This window comes from Kockovaella imperatae (assembly GCF_002102565.1).
Source record: "Kockovaella imperatae strain NRRL Y-17943 chromosome Unknown BD324scaffold_9, whole genome shotgun sequence".
Lineage (NCBI taxonomy): Eukaryota > Fungi > Basidiomycota > Tremellomycetes > Tremellales > Cuniculitremaceae > Kockovaella > Kockovaella imperatae.
In genome coordinates, this window is record NW_019028949.1 from 208,146 (window position 1) to 227,518 (window position 19,373).

Sequence of the window (19,373 nt, forward strand, 5' to 3'; positions counted from 1 at the left end):
ATCCAAGATCACCAGAGTCTGGCGACCGGCTGGGGATTGTCTGATATTATTTGGCCGCCATCTGCCTCGAGGTGATCCTTTGGCCCTTCATGGCCCCATCTCTCCATGGCAAATTTCCACACAGCAGTCCAGCCGCCTCCTTGAAAGGCAGCTCTTATTTCATTGTCGAAACGCGGGTGAAATCGGACACGGGCACCATTGGAATCGGAAACGCCAGCCAGTTTAGACAGACGCCGGAGCTGTACTGGGTGAGGTCGGACAGGAGAAGTCGGTGCAGGCAATCTGCAGAGCGCGACTAGCATTCTGACGAATTGGGTATCGACATGGCAAGTAGTGAGAAACGATTCGAAGATCTTTCCTGGCAAAGGAGGGCATTGTATCGCCGGATCAGCGAGCAAAAGGACAGTCTTGACCAGGCTTCCCGGTCTGCGAGCCATGTAGTGGCGATTCCGGATGGAGTATATTGCCCCCCGCAGATAAAGTATTGGCTTGACACTATCCGAATCTCTGACTTGTGTGGGCCTGTTGTATTCTTGTATCATCCGTTTTAGGAGTTGTTCGGGCGCGAGTGAGATTTCTTGCCGACCATCCGAGCCTGTGACCGAGAACATCCTTTTTGGAAGGAGACGGTCTTCGAGTACGACTCGAAGCATGGCGGCACGAAAAGTCCATTGACTAAGAGGTTCGGGCTGATCATGATCATCCTGCTCGTCTGGCCTCTCCAGTGCGCTGATCCAATTTGCATATTCGTCATTTCGCATGCCCTTCCATAATTTGAACTCCTGCACCAGTCGCGGGCGGGACGTGATGAAGCTATGTCCTAGACCGCCCATATCCTTCAAGACGCTCATGATCACCTCTGCTCGCAATTGCATGACTAAGTCATAGCTCAAAGACCCCTGGCTCATGACTCGCAGGGTTTCTCGACGCTTGTCCCAGGATTGAAGGTAACGAGCCTCGTGCAGATTCTGGCGTGCTTGGGAAACATGTGGGTCGCGCCTATTTTCCTTGACCGTTGAAGTTCTGAGCTCCTGGAAATTCGCCATGGGATAGGCGATTAGGGTCATTTGGTAGGAAGTCAAATTAAGTCCGAGGCCCATGATGCGGCTGAGAAGCTGTTCCAGTCTCATAGAAGCCCACCTATTTGGCAAGCCTTTGAAAGGCCTCAAACGTGGTCGCTTGATGAGGGAGATTATGAAGGGGGTGAAGTAATGAATACAGGAGGGGACTGCCCGGACCCCGTGTTCGGCTGATAGTCGTTGGAGGACTTCCAAATACAATGCTGAGATTTCCCTGATCGTCCGATGATAGTACGTTGTCTTCCTCCCCCAAAAGCTTGGGTCGATCCCTGGTTTCACCCCTTCCGGTACGGCTGAATGAGTCAGGCCGTCCACAAGCCGTTCCAATTGTGCCTTGACTCGCACAAGACCATTTGTGTCGGTGGGAAGCTTCCTGAAGAACTCCAATATGAGGCGGAGCCGACTATGTCCTTTTCGGATACGCCAATGCGAAGGCTGAAAACGAGTAATATCAAGATGATCGATCTCTGCTAAACGTCGGTCCGTATCACCGTTGGAGGGTAAACCTGTGGATGTAGAGGTAATGAGATCAGGAAAGTCTTCGTCTGAGGGCGCTTCTGAGCCTAGATCTAGCCTCATGGACTTGAATTGGATCGACCGAGCGGAGTCTGAGTCTTGTAAGTGGTCGGTGACCTGATCCAGCCTAAGCTCTGTGATCGCTGATCAGGCTGGACTTACAGGATCCGCTTGGCGAGGCCGGAAAACTTCGCCTTTCATTTCCAGCGATCCGGACAGAGTACCTGACCCGGCCTCATGAGGTCTCCTGATGATCGGTTCAAAGCCAGAATACGTCCTCTGAGGAGACTTGCTCGCTTCCTGGCTGGAACCTGCCCCCCTAGAGGAAGACAACACATTTCGAGGCTCTGCCGGAAGACAAGTGTATTGTCGGCGCAGGGTCAGCGTTAGAGCATGCTGAAGCGCTGCTCCACGGCTCTGATATGTGTATGACATTCGATTGAGCGAGCTCCAATCATCATGGTATCATTGCGATTAGTACTGGTGTCAGGTCAAATGTCGAGCGAAGTCCGAGTTTGAAATTTCCGAAAAGAAAAGTCTGATTTGGTTTCGAGTCTTTTACTTTTGTGACCTACACATCGAGGTATGACACCCTACTGTGCGCGCCTGTGCTGAGTCTGCGCGTAGAGTCCCAGTAAGGGCCATCTGTAAGGACAATCGCCTTCCTTCCGCGTCAATCACCATCCGACGCTCATTGTCCATGACTGTGTGGGGAATCCAAGGCTTCGCTTAAGCATATGCTGGATGGGAGAGGAAACAGCACAGGGATTGTCTAGTATAGTACCCAATCGCAAGCGCAAGCGAAGACGACATGCAGTGGTATCGGCCTCGTCACCTACACAGTCTCATGTTAAGCGGACTCGACACGACCACCAATCGTCAACCCTTCCCGAACCATCATTGTCACACGACGAGAAGAGACTAAACGATCGACAGGTGAACGTTAATGATCTAAGTGGCATGGCAGCGTTGGACGAGCTCAAGTACGTCACGTCGACTGGGTCGACTTTGACTGCCCAATCTGCCGGCCATGTCCTTAGTCGATATATCAATTCATACGGCAAGGATCCGTCTGTATTCCGCCAAGAAACAACGTACGAGATCGTACCTATGCCCGGCCCGCCAAAGCGCAAGAAGAAGCCTATGAATCAGGGAGCACCTCAACATCTCAATCAGCCTCCTCCAGATTCCTTGTTCCGATGCACATTGTCTCTACCGCCCGGATGCCCATTAAAATCCATGTCGTCTCCCGCTCACAGGTCCAAAGATTCGGCCAAGAAGCATGTGTCATTCGAGTTGGTCAAGACCTTGATCAACATGGGGGAAGTGGATCAGAACTTGCAACCTAAACCAAGATCCGTCGTTCCGAAAGAGTCTCGAAAAGACGCGAGGTACGACAGGATAGCGGCAGCCATAGAATCCCGCTTGGCGTCGCCGTTGGGATCGCCTGCCCCGGAAGACGGTAGAACGTCAAAGGATAGGATTCATAATTTCAAAGAAGCTGTCAATAATGGGCTGCCACCTCAGAAGTTGCGTTCAAACGGGATGCCTGGGACGGATGAGTACGAGCATCTGACAGATGCTGCATTCTGGACGTCGTGCCCCCCATTCTCCTGCGACAATATCCACGCCACCTTCTTCAAGACCATTCTCGAATCTCCATTCGACGCGGTCAACTCAACCTGCCGTACAATGTGTTTCCTTACAACGAAGCCTCTGCCTATCTTACCGGAAGGTGGCTCACGCTATATTGACATTGGCATGCCAAAGGTGGGGCGGGAGGGAATCTCAGTCGATGCCAATGTCCAGCTGAGAAAGGGAGGCCTGCTTGAAATCAAGGACTCTGCGATGCTCGAGACTATGAGGCGGTACACCGAGCGATTAGTGCGCTCACACGTGCATAAGAACGTTCATTTGGATCTGACCATGGCAAAGTGGCTATTCATTCCCCTCAAACTGGATGCTGCCCCAGCCTTGATCTCAGATTCGGTCGACCCGACTATCCTAGACTGGGACGAAGTCATAAGGGGAGCCGAATCGAATTGGACCCCTTTGACGTGTTACGACCCGCATGACCTGGCAGCCGAGATGTCAGACAGTCTCACAACCACACACGTGGAGTTCACCAAACGCTCCGCCATCAGAGCCATTCGATCCGACTTGACTCCCTCTACCCCATTGCCAGGTGGCAACGGCGAGACAGCTTTATCCGAACAGATCGTCGCTCCTCCTCCACTCGAATACCCCGACCAACCTCTACTTGAAGTTGAGGCTCTACATCCCTGTAAGATGGGAGGTATCGTCGCTTCTGTTGCCTTTCCTCCTCAGATCAAGTTTCTCATCCCCGAATTGACTGCGAAACACTGCATCTCAGCCAGTGTCTCGCGGGCAACTTCTGTGATCCCGGCTTTCATGAATGCTTTGGACAACCTCATGATAGCTCAGCAATTGGCCGAAGGGCCTTTCGAAAGGTTGATCGACTTGGATCTAGCCCTAACTGCTCTCTCTGCCCCCATGTCACATGGCTTGGCACCAGAGAAGAGCTACCAACGGCTAGAATTCCTCGGCGATGTAATACTCAAGTTGCTCACCGCGGTGTACCTATTGCAAACAGTGCCAGATACTGGTCCCGAGTGGGAGACATTGCATGCGGAGCGACAGGTTATGGGGTCGAATCGTAGACTATACGATAGGGCTGTGCAGAGCGGAATACCACCGTATATCCGGACATCGAGGATAAGAGCCAAGGATTGGGTTCCATCAGGATGGACAGTCATTCGTCTACCAGCTGAGAAACCGGCCAGATCGGAGGAAAAGCACACGTTGGGCGATAAAGTAGGTTTTCCATCGTCTTTGCGCCTTGAAAACAGCTTAACATATCCATTAGACCGTGGCGGACGTCGTTGAGGCTCTTATTGGAGCTGCCCATGAATCAGCTCCCGCTCATCAGAGATTGGATCGTTGCATCCACGTCGCGCACAAGATGAAACTGGAAATGCCAGGTTTCAGTCGCTGGTCCGATTTGAGAGCCTTAGACTCGGCCTCATTCCGGTCATCATTGCCGTCAGTGCCGTTGATAGTCATGGGACACGCGTTTCGTACACCTCAACGGGGCCGTGATGCTCTCGTGAGTTCGGTGCATCATCTCGAACTGACGGAGACAGAGTATGAGTCATGACCGGACTAGGCGGTCAGCGTTTCAACGGTACAAAACCATTGGAGATGCCATTCTGGACTATTGTGAGTGATCAACGACAGCACGATGGTTTGACTGTTTCGTCAGTCATCGTCGAAGATTTGTTTCACAGAAATACTACCTTACTGTCAGGGTCTCTGAGCAACATGAGGGTGAGCGTGCTGAAATGGATCATCGCTGAACTATTTAAGCATTCTCGACACGGAGATGTGAGTCTTTTGCTCAAGATAGCCCCAGCCACCCCTTATCCCCGTCGTAGTCATGTCTAGCTGCTCTCGCCGCGTCATCCGGCCTATTGGATCTCCTGACAGATGTCCCGATGGATGTTTTGCCTAATCTGCAGGACTTCAAGCGCAATATCCGCCGAGGTCAAAGGATAGCGGACCAGAAACCTGAGCCAAAAGAACGATGGGAATTCTGGAAAGAGATTCCTTCTCAACACGTAGGTGACCTTATTCCTGCTAGATGACCGCTGAAACTTTCCTAGTACCTTGGTGAAGTAGTGAATGCTCTCCTCGGTGCTATCCTTTTAGACGCAAATTGGAACGTCTTGGTCGTGCGAGCGGTATATGAAACACATATCATGCCGTTTCTGGATCGATACTGTATCGGTCCCAATGACCACTTTTGGCATCCCAAAGTCGCGCTCAACGAGCTCCTTGCGGCAAGAGGATGCCGCAAATGGGCGATTGAGGACATCGGACGAAAGTTCGATGTGGACCCGTGTGAGGTGATCGGTGAGTCCTCTTCTTACAGAATCTCTCGGACTTTACTGATCAACACAATCAGTCACTATGCATGGGCAAAGGATTAGCCAGGGGCTCGCAGAGACGCCGGTCATTGCGACACGTAAAGCCTGTGATGTCGCTGTGAAGCGTCTGCAGGCGGAGAAGCTCTCGGAGACGCTATGCGATTGTCCAAAGAGGAAGAAGTCAACGTCGAAGTTGGCCTGATAGGGCGCATCGGCTCGCGGGTGCTTGCTAGAGATTCATCATCGCGGCGAGCGAGGCGAGTCTACTCGTATATATTAGATGCAAGCATCCTTTATACTATATTGTCATATTGGCATGAATACTCATTGTCTAGGTTGCAACCGTGGTGAGGGAGGCAGTGGTATCCTACGAGCCACCTCGAGCTCGCTTAGGCCCGGAGGAACGTTGAACCGACTGGGAGTCCCTGGTGCCGCAGTGGCTGATGCCGAAGCGACAGCGGCCTGCCATGCATCTTTGACCACGGGATGACTCGATATTGTGCGATCGACAAGGACTGGACCAACACGTCAGCAGATTCTAATCCAGGACCCCGCTCGACCACCTACTCTGCTCCATGCCTTGCTGTATAGCAGCTTGGACCTCGACAGGATGACCCGACTTGACCATGAGGGGTACGATTTCGCTTTGGAAATGAGCCGCAGCTGAGCCAGGTGTTTCAGATTTTACCTTTGCTTTAGGAACGAACAACAGACCTTCCGCATCGAGCTCTTGAATCAGCCTCGATACCTTGTTCCAAGCAATTTCATCAGAAACTTCTTGAGGAGCCCATACGCCTGCCAATTGGTTGATGGCTATGCTCAAGCTCGCCCATAGTCTATGAGCCAGTTCGACTTGAGCGAACTGCGGTCGACCGAGTACAGTGAAGCGCGAAAGGATAGGTGCTATAGCTGGTGTTGGGGACAAGATGAGGTAAAGCTCGAGGAAGAGAAGCATAGCGAAGAGATTCTTGTTCCACTTTGAGGGATCCGTCAGCGTGGCCATCTCGTGAGCTCGTAGACAATCTAACATAGCTGGTCTGCTGGACTCTCCCAATGACTAGAGGTACTTGTGTCAGCCAAGAGGTGACCCGGCTCATCCATTATTTGACTGACCTGTGATGAGAACCATGACACCTCCAGAAAAGATGTAGAAACCTACGGACCTTACGATGCCCGCGTAGATAAAGTCTTTGACGGTTTTGCACTCTTTCCAGAGGACGATATCGGGTCCAAAGCTGCCCATTTCTGAGTCAGCCCCGACTCTGAATCGTCTAGAGTATCACTCACCGGTCGTAAGCGTATCGCTTGATTGGATCCGACAAGGTTTCATACGCTTGACGAATCAGAATGAATCGGCTTTCATCTCCGCCTCCAGCTCGATCAGGATGATAAGTTCGAGATCTGATTTTGGTCAGAGATACCTGCATGGTCCTCACTCACAATGTTCGGAAAGCTGTCTTGAGCCGTTCATCCTCTGCATCCCTGGAGACAGCTAACAGAGTGTACCAATTCTGATCGGGCTTGACACCTCCACTGTTGAAGAAGGACCAGACCAGGTATCCACAAACAAAGAGTGTGAAGGTCACTCGGTAGTTGCGTGCATATGCAGGAGATCCAGGGGACGAAGGAGGGAAAACACCAGGTAGGTATGTCGATAGAATGGGTAGAGCTTGGCTTGTGAGGTAAGAAGGAACGAATGCCCAGAGCAACGGTGTGATGAAGGACGACATGAGCATGCAGTGTCAGCGACTCGAACAAGCTCCCCGACTTTTGACGTGTTCAGCTATTATCACGCACGTCGAGGAGCTTGCGTTATCTCGCAAGACCGTTGGAGAGCATCGAAGGGCCTAATGGGAAGCAACAGTCTGCTCGCTGACCAGAATCGCGAAATGCGGCTCGTGGTGATCAACGAACTCTTATGTGGCGGTCAGAGCATTCATTTCCTCGCCACTTGCACCGTCTAGCAGTGAGAAGCGAGGAGAAGCAAGCCATTGAGGAAGTATATAGCGATACGCAGCATACCCCATAAGCACTTGCAAGTTCTTGAACACTTCGCCGTGGCGCTGCATGGTGTTCAACTTGGATATGATCTCGCCACAATTCCCCTGCCGATTGAATCTAGCCTGCGTCCCTTTCACGACTCCTGTGACCCGTTGATCAGTCATTGAACTCGCTTTCAATGCTCGTCATAATGTTGAGAAAGTCTGTGAGGTGGTGAGTCAACATATCTCCAGCATGGACACATGGCGCAGGCACTGACCCAACAGATATGCGGCGATCCCTTGAACTTGAATATCACCGTAATCTTGAGCTGGTAGGGCATCGATCAAAGTGACAGCGACAACACGGATCTTATTGACCAATGATGGACCATTGGCGGCAAGCTAGTGACGGTATACAGGGTCAGTGGGCCTTTCAGACTTGAACACTAGTATTTACAGCTTGAATGGGTAACCTGAGCGAGGCTTTAGATCAATTGGGAAAATGGATCAAAATAGGTATTTACCCATGAACAGCATTGAACAGATCTTGATATACACCTAGCCTCCAGTCTTGGCTCTCGCCCAGGTCCGCAGCGACCAACTCGGCGGCTGTCCATGTAAGTCAAGCTGACCGAGCTGTTCGTCGAAGGACTTGCCATTTCTACTGGGCGTTCCAATAGGTCCAGCCAGATTCAACAGATCATCTCTGTGCAAGCTGGCGGATTTCAAATCAGCTTTCACAAGAGTCCTTACGCCCGATGCATTCACTCACATGATTCTCAGACGAGTCATGGCCAAGGTGACGTGTATGTTCGCCCGCATCACCAAGTACCCGTCTTTTGCGGTCTCACTCGCCATTGGATCTTGGTAGAAAAGATCGAGTTGATTCCGCATAATGTCCTCCCATCCAGGTGCGGGGCTCAGAGGTCAGCAGTACACTGACAATCAACTTACAGATCCAGAGGATTGAAGATGTCCAGCTTGAACGGTACGGGTAGGGTATCGGCTATGGCCTTGACCCTGGACTGTAATTTACGGACTTCTCGCAACGAAGTGAGGACTGATTCTGGATCGCGGGGCGGCTGCCTCCTGACGTCTCGTTCGCGGATCAGGAGGTCTCCGATGAGGCTGCCAGATTTGAGCTCTACACGATGACAGACTTGCCACTCACGTTACAAGGCGAGTAAGGATGTTGAAGCCCACAATCAGTGGCACAGCGGCGGATGACGGAAGATAACCGTGAACGCTGATGGCCTTGTCTTCTCTGCAAGAGGTATGTATCAAAGGATAACAATGATTCTCGAGTAGCTCACAGTTCAGCCGGCATGTCAGTCGACTCTGGGCCAACGAACTCATCCGGTCGAAGCAAGATTGGTCTCGCGCGGAAGACAGCTTCAAACTTATCGGCGTTGAAGATGAGAAACCAGACTCGTCTTCTACGCTCAGTCTCGATCGGATCTGGATAGTAAGCATTCCTGAGACGAACATCCTCCCCAGAAACTTACTCAGTCCTCGATATGACTGGGAATTTAGAGTCAGCTCACAATTGCCCAGGAGAGGCACTCACGTCCTCCCTGTGCAATCCCAGGCTGATAGCTAGGCTGATGGCCTCTCCCCAAACGGCAGCTTCGAGACCAGTCGCACCATTTATCTGAGGCACATCAGGTGCTGAGCCTTGAAGTGTATTCTACGCACATTGTGAATGACAAAGGTGAAATATCTGCACAATGTCAGGTGTCACTCTCAAAGACCATTCGGATGAGGAACTCACTTAATACATATCAAGTCCACGGTCAAAACATTCATCTCCTTTCTGACTATCGAATTTGCGGCTCGGAGGCACGAGCTGGACAACTTGCGAACTCCTTCACCAGAGAGTGAAGGAAAAAAGGCTCGGGGGATCTAGAAGGTGTCAGATGTCGCGGGGCTTTTGGCCTTCACCGCTCTTCACTTACATGAAGCAATGTCAAAGCCACGATCGCGAAGACCGTTGCCAAAAGCATTGGTCGACGCTCTTCCTCACGTAAAGTCAAGTCCGCCGAGAATGATGGACGATGAATGACCGGTATGATGCAATACACCTTGGGTTCCTGGTCAGCACGTGGATCTAGCTTGTTGGCAGTAAGCGGTCGAGCCTTTCTCACATGCTCAAAGTATCTGTCGATGATGCTCATTGCCAATTCCCTAGGAAGGACAGCTTCGATACTGTACACAATTGGCATAGGTTCAGCCAGAGCATAGGAAGGGCCTCGATCTTGGCTTGATTGACCGTATGTGGGAGCATCAGGCAATGGACCGTGAGCGTGTAGATCACCGGGCTGAACAAATGCTGACGGTCCAGGCAGATCTATATGACTGGCGGGATACTGCTGAGGATAGGCCGCGAACGGATCACCGGGATTGGCCTGGAAAGGCGGAGCCGCATGTGAAGACTGGCCCCCCTGAACCGCTGAATCGGGCCGTCCGTTTGACGGAGTCGACTCATTTGGTGAAGTCCAGAATGGAGGCGGAGGGACGGTAGAGAATGGAGGTTGAGGTTGAGGAGGTCGAGGATGATCGTGATGATCTCCAGGGATCCTGACAGGAGAGGAGGATCTGCGAGATGCTTGCGGACCGTTCATGAATCGAGAGGAACGATCCTGGCCCCTTGTGTGTGATTGGGCGTAGAGTGAGTCATGCTCATCCCCTACCTCCCCTTCGTTCTCGGAAAAGTGATCCTCCTGTATGCCACGAGATCCACCTGAGCCGATCCGGCTGCCACTCCGTTGCTCTTGTACTAGCCGCTCGACCACTCGATTCTTCCTACCTCGACGTTTCCGCTGATAGAGATATGAACAATCCAAAGACCATTCTTTGCAATTCTGTGAGTGAATGGGATGAGGAGCGTCAGACTGAATTGTTTCGAGCGTCCCTGCGTGATTACTTTGGACGCACCTCACATGGTTTCGTTGCGATGGCTCCTGAACCGAGTTCAATCACTGACGGTCTACCGGAGCACTTCAACTTTCTCGTCCGGCACGCATCGCATGATGGGGGTTGTCGTTTGCGCAAAAGCTCAGTGAACGCTTCATGTTGAGATTCAGGGACCGAAGAGGATAGTTTGAATGCGTGAGGTGAGGACTGCCGACGTTTAGAGGGTCCGGCAGTAATATCGTTGCCAAGTCTTCGATGCTCCGTTGCATCTGTCCGAGCGATAGTTCGGTCACTGCCGTCAACCGGCCTGAGACGTGGTGATGTAGACATCTCCTGACTCTCAGTCACAAGCGCCCCCTTAGGTCTTCGTCCCTCTGATCCTCTACCGGGCCGGGTCTGCAGACATGAGTAAAGTGCGCGACAGATAATCGGCAGATTCGTGGAGTTGATGCGGCGGACGAAATCGCCGAGAATGCCGAAAGTCAATGTAGGTTGATACAGATGGACCCGGAGGCAGAAATAGGGACTAGAGAGATGCAGGGAGATCACGATACAGTCTAGACTTCTATGATACCCCCGGCCCCTCTCACATCTCCATCAGCCCTACCCATCACATAGATTTTGATCTCCTTATCCATGCCCAGCATCCATTTGCCGATGCGGCGCCACTTTCCCAAACCTTGCACCGTGCCGACAACATGCCAATCACGCGTGTCCTCCCAGCTTGAGTAAAGGTTGGCATCCAACACTACATAGTCCAAGCCTGCACTCAATGCACCTGAGGGAGTTTCAAGATGCTGATCCTCGGATTTCGAGTACGTCCACTCATTCTGCGTCAGCGGCAGAGCCCTGGATTGGAGTGGTATATGCGTGAATGTGAAGAGGGATGCGCCAGTCTGTAGCGGGTAGTTGGTATAATGGATGACCGGTTTTGAACCAGACATCGGAAGAGAATGCAAAATGCGCCAGACCTGACCGCCTGGATAATTGTAAGCGCTGATATAGGTTGATAGGGCGGTAAACGCGAGGTTGAGACAAACGAGACCGACGAGACCGACGCGGGCAAGCGGACGCAGCCTTCGCCAGGGGAATTGCCACCTGTCATTGTCAGCGATAGCCAGCTACTGCTCGATTCACAAATAGTCGGCGGTAAAAGCAGCAACAATGTTGAAGATCGGTACTACGTATACTACGAATCTCCATTCCTGAGTGCCATGGTGTGAGCTGTGCGTAGGAAAGAAGACCAGCCTAGAACCCACTTTGTGTCCTATACAGCTCATGACCAGTACAAGACAACAGCCTCCTAGTAAGAATGACTCCATGACATCTTTCGCACCGCTCATTGTTCTTGCAGGTTTGATCAGTCTCAAAGCTCCAGCGAACCACAAGACCATGCCGAGACCTGCAAGGGGTAGACTCGAAAGACTGATTTTCGGTAAAGCATTGACGAGGTAATACCACCAAGGGCTCTCTCCCCAATCGGAGGCTTTACCAAGGAAAAGGTTGTACCATAGACTGGTGGCTTCTGGCCAAATGAGCTGAAGATACGAGTCAAATGGGAAGTCGGGGTGCGTAAGTGTGGGGCGCCATAGGATAAGGTCAAATGGGCTGCAGACGACTAGGCGAAGTCAGCCAGGGACAGGTGTGCGTCCGAGATATGAAGGCAGGAACTCACGCAGGGAGCCGATCCCACCTACGGTGCCGGCGATCAAAGCGGTTTCGAGAGTGAGCCTGCCAAACATGAGGAGCGAGAGCACGATTGGGAGTAAGAGCGCGGCTAGCTCGAGTCGAATGATAGTCGCCGTGGCCGTCAGAAGGATGATGGACTTGCGGATTCGCGCGGAGGATACCTTGGCAGGTATAGACGATATTCCAGACCTCAGTATGAGCGAGAAGGATAGCGTGACTGTGATCAGCACCGTGAGCGTGAGGTCGCAATCTGTCAGAGCGGTAGCCAGAACGCACCGAATGGCAGAGCCATAAAGTTCGGCAGGGTCCTTCCGGCGTAGAAAGGGATATGGAATTGAGTCATGGACAGGAGTACAAACCATAAACGTACTGACGCGCCATATCTCTGTCGTAGGGTGCGGGAGAGGTGATTGAAGCAGTGTGCGGATACGACAGCGAGGATCAAGCGTACTGTGGGAGATATCAATGGGGCCTTCTCCGGTGCTCGCGGGTCCTGCCCACTGTGGGTCGAGGAATACGGTCTCTTACCTAGTATCTGGACGTCCACTCTCGTCTTAACCCATCCGAGCGAAATGCTCAGCGCAGCCAGAGGATAGCTCAAGAGTCCAATGAGGATGGCAGGCATGAACGACCGAGGTACGGCTCCCGGAAAAGCGACATGGTCCCACTGTTATGAGCTGTGAGCGTCTGACCAGATCCAGTCAAGCGACCAGCTCACATGTTGAAGCCTGGTAGGCGACAGTCCATGAGCTAGGACATCATGAATCGCGTGCAAGGTGAAGGATTCTTCGACCTTGGTGTAAGGAGCCAGAAAGACGTGTAGAGAGTAGACAGCTATGGGCACGAGATTCGGTAACACGTTGATGAGCTTGCGCCTGAGTTGCTTAGTGGAAGGCGGCATGTGGTGACCTCTCCACACGCTGCGCGTGCCATTGAGCTGCTCAGTCGACCAAGATCTGGGGAATTCATCTGTTGGATATCATTATTTTTCGGCAGCCAGGCCGAAAGTGATCGAGCCGACTATGTCATAAGTGAAATCGTTGACCCGGTCGAGGCATGAGGAATTCACATCTGCTCAGTCGCACGCTGGGGAGGGCAAGTGCTGCTATGGCCAGGAATCCATTGCGCCCGAATACATGATGTTGGCTGAGAAGCCATAAGACAGTCACCCTACATATTTGGCATATAATTATCATCACCAGGCTAATGAGAACGTCGTGTCGAGCTCAAGCCATGACTGCAAGACCGATACTGAATGCGAGACCGAGTCCGATGAAAGGGGTAGATCCATCTTGAGTGAGTCGGACTCCAGCTCCCGTAAGATACGCCTGAGATCTGAAGCAAAAATCAGCACAAGTCACAAGTGTCCCAGCGAATATCGCAGGAAGCCCAAAGTTCGGAGGCATTCGCGGACTCACTCAAAGTACGCTGAAGCAGCTTCAACATATGGCTCTGGTAGTGCGAAAGCAACATTGATCCCCGCCTTTTCACATATTCTCCGAGCGAATTCTGCAGCATAAGCCGCGTCAGGCGCGGATTGACAGTACAGGGCGAAACACTGAGTCATGGCTTCCTCGTAGGCCTGGCGGCAAGAGTCAGTTAGATGCAATGGGGGGAAGTGGGTGGTGGTGGAACATCGGTGATGATGTTCAGTCTGACCCGAGACAGAGGACCATCACTGAGAGTAATATACGATGGAAGGAAAGAATAGGAAGACCATTAAGGCACGTGAATTCACCTTGAGTTCGCAGTTCTGCTTGAGATAGGAATCTCCATTGCTCTTCAGCGCTGGAATTTCCACCTGATCGATCACGCCAGCATGACATTGGACCCAACATTCTGTACGCCGGCCGGGGTTCAGCTCGGATTCTTTCTGTACATTTGACGACTCACTCGACGCTTGACGCTCTGGATCGAGGTGAAATTGCTTTGCAGCGGAAGCGAGAGCGTTGCAAGGTATCAGAAGGAGGAACACCACAATCGTCGAGAGGAGACCCGACAAGGTTGCGCGAGAAGTCATGGTGAGGGTGGAATGTAAGGGCTTCCAAATAGTCTGAATTGCGATTCGTCCCAAGTCAGACGAGTCAGAGAAGAAGGTCAGAATTTAAGATTGAGACCAACGTCCATGTTCTTATACATTCATCTCAATGACCCCAGACAATAACAATAAGAGCATCTCGACAATGCACTTAGCAAACACTGATCATCCTGAACAATGGGCGACAAAAATGGAGACAGGTAGGCAGCACGTGGAAATACTTCCGTTCCTTGACTTTCAAGTTCCGAGCCGACCGATGATCACTTGGGACTGCTGGAATGGCATTCTGGCATTCTGGCGTTTGCGGCTTCGTTGTGACATAGCTACGCATAGCATTACCTCAACATGTCAAGCTCTCCACCTGATCTCGTCTCGCTGGACAAAAATGACTCTCTTGCGTGGACACGTGAGGAATTCGAGATCCCCTCCGCTCGAGCTTGTGGTGCAGACTCGGATGGAGAAGCGATCTATTTCTGTGGTAATTCATTGGGACTGTTGAGCAAGAAGGGAAGGAAGCTGTTGATGGAAGAAGTGGATGTATGGGCGACGAGGTGGGTTGAACGCCCGAAAACCTACATTGGACGAGTCTCAGCTGACGTTAACCTGATCCGCAGCGGTGTCACTGGACACTTTTCCCATCCTCATTCTCGTCCTTGGAAGCATGTCGATGCACCTATCACTCCTCGCCTAGCAGCTCTTATCGGGGCAAAAGAGGAAGAGGTGGCGCATACTTCGACATTGACAAGCAACATTCACAACCTCTTCACTTCATTCTACCGTCCGACTAAGCGGAGATGGAGGATTGTCATTGAGCAGGGAAGTTTCCCGTCCGACTGGGTAGGTCCGAAAACACGGCAGAGCATCGTTGACACCGGCAGTATGCTATCCACTCTCATCCACGGATCCATTCGGCAGTTCTCAGCCAGGAGCAGATTGATAACAGTATCATTGCTTTGGCGCCGAGAAAGGGCGAGGATATTTTGAGGACAGAGGATGTTATCGAAACTATCCAAAAGCACGGGGATGAGGTAAGAATGAGAACTCCAGGCGTCTGAGCGCAATGATGACCAGCTTCCAGATTGCCATCGTTTGGCTCCCTCTGGTCCAGTACTATACTGGTCAATTGCTCGACATTCCTCCAATATCTGCCAAAGCGCACGGGGTTGGCGCTTTGATAGGTCTGGATATGGCTCATGGCGTTGGAAACGTCGAGACAAAGCTCAACGAGTGGAACATTGACTTTGCAGTTTGGTGCACATACAAGTGAGTTAGATTCGAGGCGAATGAGTGCCAGAGCTCACACCATACCGACCAGATATCTCAACGCTGGCCCTTCCGGCATTGGAGGCTTCTACATTCGCACGGGGCTCGACGATGGCGACAGAAGACTCGCCGGTTGGTGGGGTAATGAATCTGCCACCCGTTTCCAGATGGCGCCAACATTCCGTCCGACCCCCGGTGCGAAAGGCTATCAACATTCTTGCACGCCTGTGCTCTCCACTATTCCCGTCCTGGCCACTTTGGAGATGATGGAGAAGGCTGGTTTCTCCAACATGTTGGAGAAGCAGCGTCTCTTGACTGGCGCGATGGAATCTCTACTCAAGCAGTCAAAGTTCTACAGACCCGATGCTCGGGTCGAGACTGATATGTCGCTGCCATCTGGACCTGCGGGTGAGAAGGGAGCCCAGAAAGTCGGTTTCAAGATCATCACTCCGGAATACCCTTGGCGTGGAACGCAACTCTCCTTGTTCATTATGCCTCATCGTGAGAGTGATGGGGCAGGTCAGGGATCCATGCCTAGGATCTTTCATCGCATGATCAAACGTGGTTTAGTGGGAGACGAACGAGAACCTAGTGTCATTCGATTGAGCCCTGTCGTTTTATACAACACGTTTCAAGAGGTGGGGAGAGCTGTGCAAATCTTTGAAGAGGCTTTGGAAGCAGAGGTGGATTGGGAGATGGGAAGGGAGAATCAGGGCCACAGGGAGGATGATGATCATCATCATGTTACCGGGGTGGATGTGGTGAACAAGGGTTGATGCGTGTGACGTCGTGTTCGTCGACAGTGTTTGTTATTGTTCGGCGGAAATGCAACTAGTGATATAGCCCTTCCAATCTGCATGACTGAGGATCACATGGTGATCAAATCCGATAGAGGCTGTGCGCCACAAGAGTCCAGGCAGTCCATCGATGATAACCCATCGGATGGATAGTCTCAGGATACGCCAATCGACCAGAGAGAGAAGCAGAGGAATGGGCCCAGTGTCAACATGGTAATAATCATAATCAATGTCAATAATGATAAGATCAGGAAATGCTAATGATCTCTAATGGCCTAATAAACCCCCCCCTTCCAAGCCCGGTTTTTGGGTTGTTTTGTTTTTAGCACAGATTTGATTCCGCGCCCTGGACCCGACCCCCCCCAATTCCGTCTCCCCGAGACTTGGGCACACACTCCCACTTTTTCTGTTTTTTTTGGTGGATCTTGCAACTACTACTATACTTCTGAGAATTGTTGTTTAGCACTGCTAACATCGTCTGGGACACACCCCCATCCATCCATTCCTACTCCCTTGCGACGACGACCACTGGGAGAGACAGCATTCCAACCACTGTAGCCCATAGCATCGCATTGTCCATCTTAGAGACATCACCTTGACAGCACCAGTCACGCAGGGACCGCTCCGTTCCTCTCCTCTCCTCGCCTCTACTCAGTGCACTGCACATTCCCCTGTCCTACTGGATCCTTGCACAACTCTCTTTGGCAAGACGTCGATACACACGGCGATCAGTCGCTCTTTTTCTCCATTCCTTTCGGACCTCTCGCTCCACAGAGCTCACTGCCCATCATTTCACCCGTCAAAGCTGTCCTCCCTTCTTCTCTGCTCCCCTCGAAATCGACAATGTCAACATTTCATCCGACCCGCAGAGATGTCTTTCTCGTCCTGACTTGTTTCCTCGTCCTTGGACTGTTCCTGCAATTCGACTTTTCACTCCGATTCGACTCATCATGGGGAGGTTCAGGCAGCAGGTACAATGAAGCGTCTGGTTGGCGAGGAGGTTCAAGCGGTGCCTCGGCGCATAAAGACGCAGCGGCCAAAGCTAAATGGATCGCTGATAGCAACACGGGTATCAAGTCGAAGGGCGTCAGTGATGCCAGGGTCAAATGGGATGATGGTCCTGAACCTGTAAGGACGGAGGTTCTGAGCCATGCTCCTGGTGAGTGCTGTCCCGTCTTTTCACCGATATGGGCAGTCTGACTGACAAATGGCATCCTAGGATGGACCATCTTTGACTCGATCTACCTTTTCAATGGAACTTGGTACATCGTCACTGACAACCCATCGAGCATACCTTTGCTTCGGATGATGGTCTCTACTGGAAATGAGATCTGGAATGGCGAAGAGGAGATCAAGTCGAGGTGAGCGCTTGGATTCTTGAGTCTCATCAGCATCTCATGGGTTTTTTCTTTCAGAGAACCCACTGAGAAGGACATGCGGATCATCTTCCCTTCTGAAGCTCGTAAACTCTGGGGAACAACAGTCTCCACCGTGGACGGTCCCACCATGCTCATAAACGATCCTCCTCAATTCCTCGACCACTATTACCAGTGAGTTTCCCTGCCGCTTTGGCATTTGACCGTTGTCTGATCACGTCCATTTTCAGCTTCTGCGCCGAGCTTCTTGTCGGGCTTTGGCGAACGTATGCTTCTCTCGACCCAACCATCACCTCCGCCGGTATCACTCACCTCCCACCTCCCGCTCGAATGATGTTCCCTCACACCGCTGCAGGCAAGTGGAACGATTACGCCAAGATGAACTCGTTCATCACTCGGGCCATCTTCCCTTCCATGTCGTTTGAATTTCAACAGGATTTCCTCGATCGAGCCGATACAGCACGAGCGTTCGTCTTTGAGCGAGTCGTCTTTGCGGATCGTGCGGCCGCTTTCCGAGGTCCCGAATTTCAGAGAACCTGGAGAACAGCTGCGGAAGCCATGACCTTGCCTGGAAGTGTAGGCTGGTGGTCACCTTTACGCAAAAACCTCATCGAATTTGTGCTCGCCGGTTCAAACGAGGATGCGCTCGAGCCAGAGTTGAGTCAGATCGATGCGATTTACGGGGACAATGCCAAGGCGGATCCATCTACCGAGATCGACATTGAAGCTTTGGAAGAGCAGGAAGAGGCTATGGAAGAGGCGTTGGAAGAGAAGCAAGCTCAGCAAGCCAAGCAGAAGCAGGTTGTCGCTGGGAAACCCGTCATCACCTATGTCTCTCGCCAAGAATGGGGTCGACGAATGTTGAGAACGGAGGATCACCAGGCATTGGTCAAAGAACTTGAAACGCTGAGAGAAAAGTACGGATGGGAGGTGAGCTTGACGGCTTCACACCAAACTGTCACGAAAGTCTGACGTTTGCACTTTCTAGGTCAACATTGTCTCGATGGACAAGCTTTCTCGAGAAGAGCAGATTCGTTTATCGGCCCGAACGACCATCATGATTGGCCTTCATGGAAATGGTCTATCTCATCTCTTGTGGATGAACGCTGCCAATCCCCGAGCGACCGTCATCGAGTTCTTCTTCCCTGGAGGATTCGCAGAAGACTATGAATTCACCGCGAGGGCACTCGGAATCAAGCACTACGGAGTGTGGAATGCGGAGACATTTACAGAACCGGATTTACCTCAGGTCGCGTATCCTGAAGGATTCCAAGGCAACGATATCCCACTGAGTGAGTGGGGGAATTATGACGAATGTTTTCTCGCGCAAGGTTGACGGGGCTGACGGATTTGTGTTTCCAGATGGCAAAACCGTCGCAGACCTCATCGTCAAGCGATTGTTGGTCGAGAAGCACGAAAGTAAAGATGTAGAGGGCGGCAAACCTTGAAACACGGATCACAAGGCCCCCAAGACGCATTAGAAAAGATCGTCGTCAAGTTCTGCATTCACAAATCTCGAATGACCGACTCATTCAAGAGCTAGATCTGATCCACCACTCGGAGCACCGCTCGGACCTCCACTTTTGTATATTATTATAGCACCAAATCCCCGCCCCATACGGACAATGTTCAGCAGTACTTGCCGTACCCTAGAGACAAGATGCATTCTCGTTAGAGATCAAGTGCAATTTCCTCGTGTGATCCGCTGAGGCTTTGCTGTCTTGGGTCAAACGGTCCCTCCTCATGTTCATGTGGGCGCAGCTGTGCAAGTAC

General features: G+C 51.7%; 8 protein-coding genes across 8 annotated transcripts; 3 read left to right on the forward strand and 5 right to left on the reverse strand.

Annotated features, from left to right (window-relative positions):
* Position 1: 1 nt before the first annotated feature.
* Positions 2 to 2,103, reverse strand: BD324DRAFT_629593 (hypothetical protein). The gene is made up of 2 exons (XM_022016232.1): positions 1,758 to 2,103; positions 2 to 1,712 (listed from the first exon to the last, which is right to left on the reverse strand). Exons 1-2 carry the CDS (start codon positions 2,028 to 2,030, stop codon positions 9 to 11), a joined length of 1,977 nt encoding a protein of 658 aa, XP_021870072.1. The 5' UTR covers positions 2,031 to 2,103; the 3' UTR covers positions 2 to 8.
* Positions 2,104 to 2,152: 49 nt separating this feature from the next.
* BD324DRAFT_629595 (hypothetical protein) lies at positions 2,153 to 5,836 on the forward strand. Its single transcript, XM_022016233.1, has 8 exons — positions 2,153 to 4,430; positions 4,483 to 4,722; positions 4,760 to 4,835; positions 4,879 to 4,943; positions 4,983 to 5,000; positions 5,051 to 5,233; positions 5,279 to 5,528; positions 5,581 to 5,836. Exons 1-8 carry the CDS (start codon positions 2,340 to 2,342, stop codon positions 5,742 to 5,744), a joined length of 3,087 nt encoding a protein of 1,028 aa, XP_021870073.1. The 5' UTR covers positions 2,153 to 2,339; the 3' UTR covers positions 5,745 to 5,836.
* A 468-nt stretch (positions 5,837 to 6,304) lies between these two features.
* Positions 6,305 to 7,438, reverse strand: BD324DRAFT_512417 (DnaJ domain-containing protein). Its single transcript, XM_022012966.1, has 4 exons — positions 6,983 to 7,438; positions 6,830 to 6,943; positions 6,656 to 6,777; positions 6,305 to 6,599 (listed from the first exon to the last, which is right to left on the reverse strand). The coding sequence occupies exons 1-4, from the start codon at positions 7,276 to 7,278 to the stop codon at positions 6,379 to 6,381; spliced, it is 753 nt and encodes a 250-aa protein (XP_021870074.1). The 5' UTR covers positions 7,279 to 7,438; the 3' UTR covers positions 6,305 to 6,378.
* Positions 7,439 to 7,464: 26 nt separating this feature from the next.
* BD324DRAFT_602464 (fungal-specific transcription factor domain-domain-containing protein) lies at positions 7,465 to 10,915 on the reverse strand. Its single transcript, XM_022013946.1, has 16 exons — positions 10,459 to 10,915; positions 9,669 to 10,385; positions 9,480 to 9,605; positions 9,296 to 9,426; positions 9,220 to 9,244; positions 9,092 to 9,175; positions 9,030 to 9,045; positions 8,838 to 8,982; positions 8,696 to 8,788; positions 8,479 to 8,652; positions 8,297 to 8,443; positions 8,157 to 8,239; positions 8,049 to 8,133; positions 7,982 to 7,997; positions 7,803 to 7,926; positions 7,465 to 7,746 (listed from the first exon to the last, which is right to left on the reverse strand). Exons 1-16 carry the CDS (start codon positions 10,765 to 10,767, stop codon positions 7,700 to 7,702), a joined length of 2,322 nt encoding a protein of 773 aa, XP_021870075.1. The 5' UTR covers positions 10,768 to 10,915; the 3' UTR covers positions 7,465 to 7,699.
* Positions 10,916 to 10,930: 15 nt separating this feature from the next.
* Positions 10,931 to 13,198, reverse strand: BD324DRAFT_629608 (Alg9-like mannosyltransferase family-domain-containing protein). The gene is made up of 7 exons (XM_022016234.1): positions 12,845 to 13,198; positions 12,655 to 12,793; positions 12,403 to 12,576; positions 12,113 to 12,343; positions 11,697 to 12,055; positions 11,575 to 11,642; positions 10,931 to 11,535 (listed from the first exon to the last, which is right to left on the reverse strand). The coding sequence occupies exons 1-7, from the start codon at positions 13,025 to 13,027 to the stop codon at positions 10,995 to 10,997; spliced, it is 1,695 nt and encodes a 564-aa protein (XP_021870076.1). The 5' UTR covers positions 13,028 to 13,198; the 3' UTR covers positions 10,931 to 10,994.
* Positions 13,199 to 13,237: 39 nt separating this feature from the next.
* On the reverse strand, positions 13,238 to 14,301 carry BD324DRAFT_629612 (hypothetical protein). Its single transcript, XM_022016235.1, has 4 exons — positions 14,020 to 14,301; positions 13,865 to 13,965; positions 13,545 to 13,708; positions 13,238 to 13,461 (listed from the first exon to the last, which is right to left on the reverse strand). The coding sequence occupies exons 1-4, from the start codon at positions 14,144 to 14,146 to the stop codon at positions 13,353 to 13,355; spliced, it is 501 nt and encodes a 166-aa protein (XP_021870077.1). The 5' UTR covers positions 14,147 to 14,301; the 3' UTR covers positions 13,238 to 13,352.
* Positions 14,302 to 14,427: 126 nt separating this feature from the next.
* Positions 14,428 to 16,274, forward strand: BD324DRAFT_629616 (kynureninase). The gene is made up of 5 exons (XM_022016236.1): positions 14,428 to 14,715; positions 14,779 to 15,001; positions 15,043 to 15,192; positions 15,243 to 15,427; positions 15,480 to 16,274. Exons 1-5 carry the CDS (start codon positions 14,510 to 14,512, stop codon positions 16,201 to 16,203), a joined length of 1,488 nt encoding a protein of 495 aa, XP_021870078.1. The 5' UTR covers positions 14,428 to 14,509; the 3' UTR covers positions 16,204 to 16,274.
* A 350-nt stretch (positions 16,275 to 16,624) lies between these two features.
* Positions 16,625 to 19,285, forward strand: BD324DRAFT_629619 (hypothetical protein). Its single transcript, XM_022016237.1, has 6 exons — positions 16,625 to 17,383; positions 17,444 to 17,585; positions 17,640 to 17,774; positions 17,831 to 18,530; positions 18,589 to 18,892; positions 18,963 to 19,285. The coding sequence occupies exons 1-6, from the start codon at positions 17,068 to 17,070 to the stop codon at positions 19,046 to 19,048; spliced, it is 1,683 nt and encodes a 560-aa protein (XP_021870079.1). The 5' UTR covers positions 16,625 to 17,067; the 3' UTR covers positions 19,049 to 19,285.
* The last annotated feature ends 88 nt before the right edge of the window (positions 19,286 to 19,373 follow it).

What these genes read in the sequence shown, in the direction of transcription:
- BD324DRAFT_629612 (XM_022016235.1), bottom strand. Translation starts at nt 14,146, where the DNA reads ATGACTTCTCGCGCAACCTTGTCGGGTCTCCTCTCGACGATTGTGGTG. An exon ending in AGCAGAACTGCGAACTCAAG is followed by an intron (nt 13,709 to 13,864) that starts GTGAATTCACGT and finishes TCTTGCCGCCAG; the next exon opens with GCCTACGAGGAAGCCATGAC. An exon ending in GCTGCTTCAGCGTACTTTGA is followed by an intron (nt 13,462 to 13,544) that starts GTGAGTCCGCGA and finishes TTTTTGCTTCAG; the next exon opens with ATCTCAGGCGTATCTTACGG.
- BD324DRAFT_629619 (XM_022016237.1), top strand. Translation starts at nt 17,068, where the DNA reads ATGTCAACATTTCATCCGACCCGCAGAGATGTCTTTCTCGTCCTGACT. An exon ending in GGTTCTGAGCCATGCTCCTG is followed by an intron (nt 17,384 to 17,443) that starts GTGAGTGCTGTC and finishes ATGGCATCCTAG; the next exon opens with GATGGACCATCTTTGACTCG. An exon ending in TTCCTCGACCACTATTACCA is followed by an intron (nt 17,775 to 17,830) that starts GTGAGTTTCCCT and finishes GTCCATTTTCAG; the next exon opens with CTTCTGCGCCGAGCTTCTTG.
- BD324DRAFT_629593 (XM_022016232.1), bottom strand. Translation starts at nt 2,030, where the DNA reads ATGTCATACACATATCAGAGCCGTGGAGCAGCGCTTCAGCATGCTCTA. An exon ending in GGCCTCGCCAAGCGGATCCT is followed by an intron (nt 1,713 to 1,757) that starts GTAAGTCCAGCC and finishes AGGCTGGATCAG; the next exon opens with GTCACCGACCACTTACAAGA.
- BD324DRAFT_629608 (XM_022016234.1), bottom strand. Translation starts at nt 13,027, where the DNA reads ATGCCGCCTTCCACTAAGCAACTCAGGCGCAAGCTCATCAACGTGTTA. An exon ending in AGTGGACGTCCAGATACTAG is followed by an intron (nt 12,577 to 12,654) that starts GTAAGAGACCGT and finishes TATCTCCCACAG; the next exon opens with TACGCTTGATCCTCGCTGTC. An exon ending in CTTTATGGCTCTGCCATTCG is followed by an intron (nt 12,344 to 12,402) that starts GTGCGTTCTGGC and finishes TGCTGATCACAG; the next exon opens with TCACGCTATCCTTCTCGCTC.
- BD324DRAFT_512417 (XM_022012966.1), bottom strand. Translation starts at nt 7,278, where the DNA reads ATGCTCATGTCGTCCTTCATCACACCGTTGCTCTGGGCATTCGTTCCT. An exon ending in AAGACAGCTTTCCGAACATT is followed by an intron (nt 6,944 to 6,982) that starts GTGAGTGAGGAC and finishes GACCAAAATCAG; the next exon opens with ATCTCGAACTTATCATCCTG. An exon ending in TGTCATGGTTCTCATCACAG is followed by an intron (nt 6,600 to 6,655) that starts GTCAGTCAAATA and finishes AAGTACCTCTAG; the next exon opens with TCATTGGGAGAGTCCAGCAG.
- BD324DRAFT_602464 (XM_022013946.1), bottom strand. Translation starts at nt 10,767, where the DNA reads ATGTCTACATCACCACGTCTCAGGCCGGTTGACGGCAGTGACCGAACT. An exon ending in ACTGACATGCCGGCTGAACT is followed by an intron (nt 8,789 to 8,837) that starts GTGAGCTACTCG and finishes TACCTCTTGCAG; the next exon opens with AGAAGACAAGGCCATCAGCG. An exon ending in ATCCTTACTCGCCTTGTAAC is followed by an intron (nt 8,653 to 8,695) that starts GTGAGTGGCAAG and finishes CAAATCTGGCAG; the next exon opens with CCTCATCGGAGACCTCCTGA.
- BD324DRAFT_629595 (XM_022016233.1), top strand. Translation starts at nt 2,340, where the DNA reads ATGGGAGAGGAAACAGCACAGGGATTGTCTAGTATAGTACCCAATCGC. An exon ending in AGCACACGTTGGGCGATAAA is followed by an intron (nt 4,431 to 4,482) that starts GTAGGTTTTCCA and finishes CATATCCATTAG; the next exon opens with ACCGTGGCGGACGTCGTTGA. An exon ending in GGACCCGTGTGAGGTGATCG is followed by an intron (nt 5,529 to 5,580) that starts GTGAGTCCTCTT and finishes CAACACAATCAG; the next exon opens with TCACTATGCATGGGCAAAGG.
- BD324DRAFT_629616 (XM_022016236.1), top strand. Translation starts at nt 14,510, where the DNA reads ATGTCAAGCTCTCCACCTGATCTCGTCTCGCTGGACAAAAATGACTCT. An exon ending in GAAGTTTCCCGTCCGACTGG is followed by an intron (nt 15,002 to 15,042) that starts GTAGGTCCGAAA and finishes TGACACCGGCAG; the next exon opens with TATGCTATCCACTCTCATCC. An exon ending in GCAGTTTGGTGCACATACAA is followed by an intron (nt 15,428 to 15,479) that starts GTGAGTTAGATT and finishes CATACCGACCAG; the next exon opens with ATATCTCAACGCTGGCCCTT.